A 517-nucleotide genomic window follows, 5' to 3' on the forward strand; every position below is an offset into this window, starting at 1 on the left:
GAGGTGGGATGTGGGGTCGGGGGGGGGTGGGGGTCACCACACCCAGGGTGGGGACATCACTGGCCTTGTCCCCCGTCCTCCAGGGTCACCCATTCTGGTGGGCACCATCAGCAGAACCCAGCTGGTCGCCTTCCTCCAGAGCCACAAGCATCCCCAGGCACCCCCAGAAGAGAAGGTAAATGCAGGGGGAGGGGGTGAGCACCCTTCTCCTGCACCCAAAAAAAAGCTGCTTTTCCCCCCAAAAAAAATTAACATGTCACCTTCCTCAAGCTGGCCACCCCGGGGACACTTGGGGACAACTGCACCATCCAGCCCATCATGCTCCAGCTCTCACCTTGGACCTCCCTGCACCAGGTTTGGGAGTGGGGGGGGGAAGAAAGCTTGTCCTGATGGGGCTGGGAACCCTCATCCCCCCCAGTTCCCTGTCACTGGGGGGGACTCGGCAGGGCTGGCTGTGTCCCCACGTGTCCCTGTTGTCACCTCCCCAAGGCCCATCACCTCTTTGAGCTGCTGAAGC

At 61.9% G+C, this 517-nt stretch overlaps 1 protein-coding gene across 1 annotated transcript in view; it reads left to right on the forward strand.

Annotated features, from left to right (window-relative positions):
* LOC104387086 (chloride channel protein ClC-Kb-like) overlaps positions 1 to 517 on the forward strand; it is a 16,878-nt gene that overhangs the window by 13,584 nt on the left and 2,777 nt on the right. Inside the window, 3 exon segments of the mRNA XM_009995777.1 lie at positions 84 to 175; positions 271 to 354; positions 490 to 515. Coding sequence (XP_009994079.1) covers positions 84 to 175; positions 271 to 354; positions 490 to 515 — 202 coding nt within the window.

The sequence above is a fragment of the Chaetura pelagica genome, unplaced genomic scaffold (genome assembly GCF_000747805.2).
Source record: "Chaetura pelagica isolate M959 unplaced genomic scaffold, ChaPel_1.0 scaffold234, whole genome shotgun sequence".
Classification (NCBI taxonomy): domain Eukaryota; kingdom Metazoa; phylum Chordata; class Aves; order Apodiformes; family Apodidae; genus Chaetura; species Chaetura pelagica.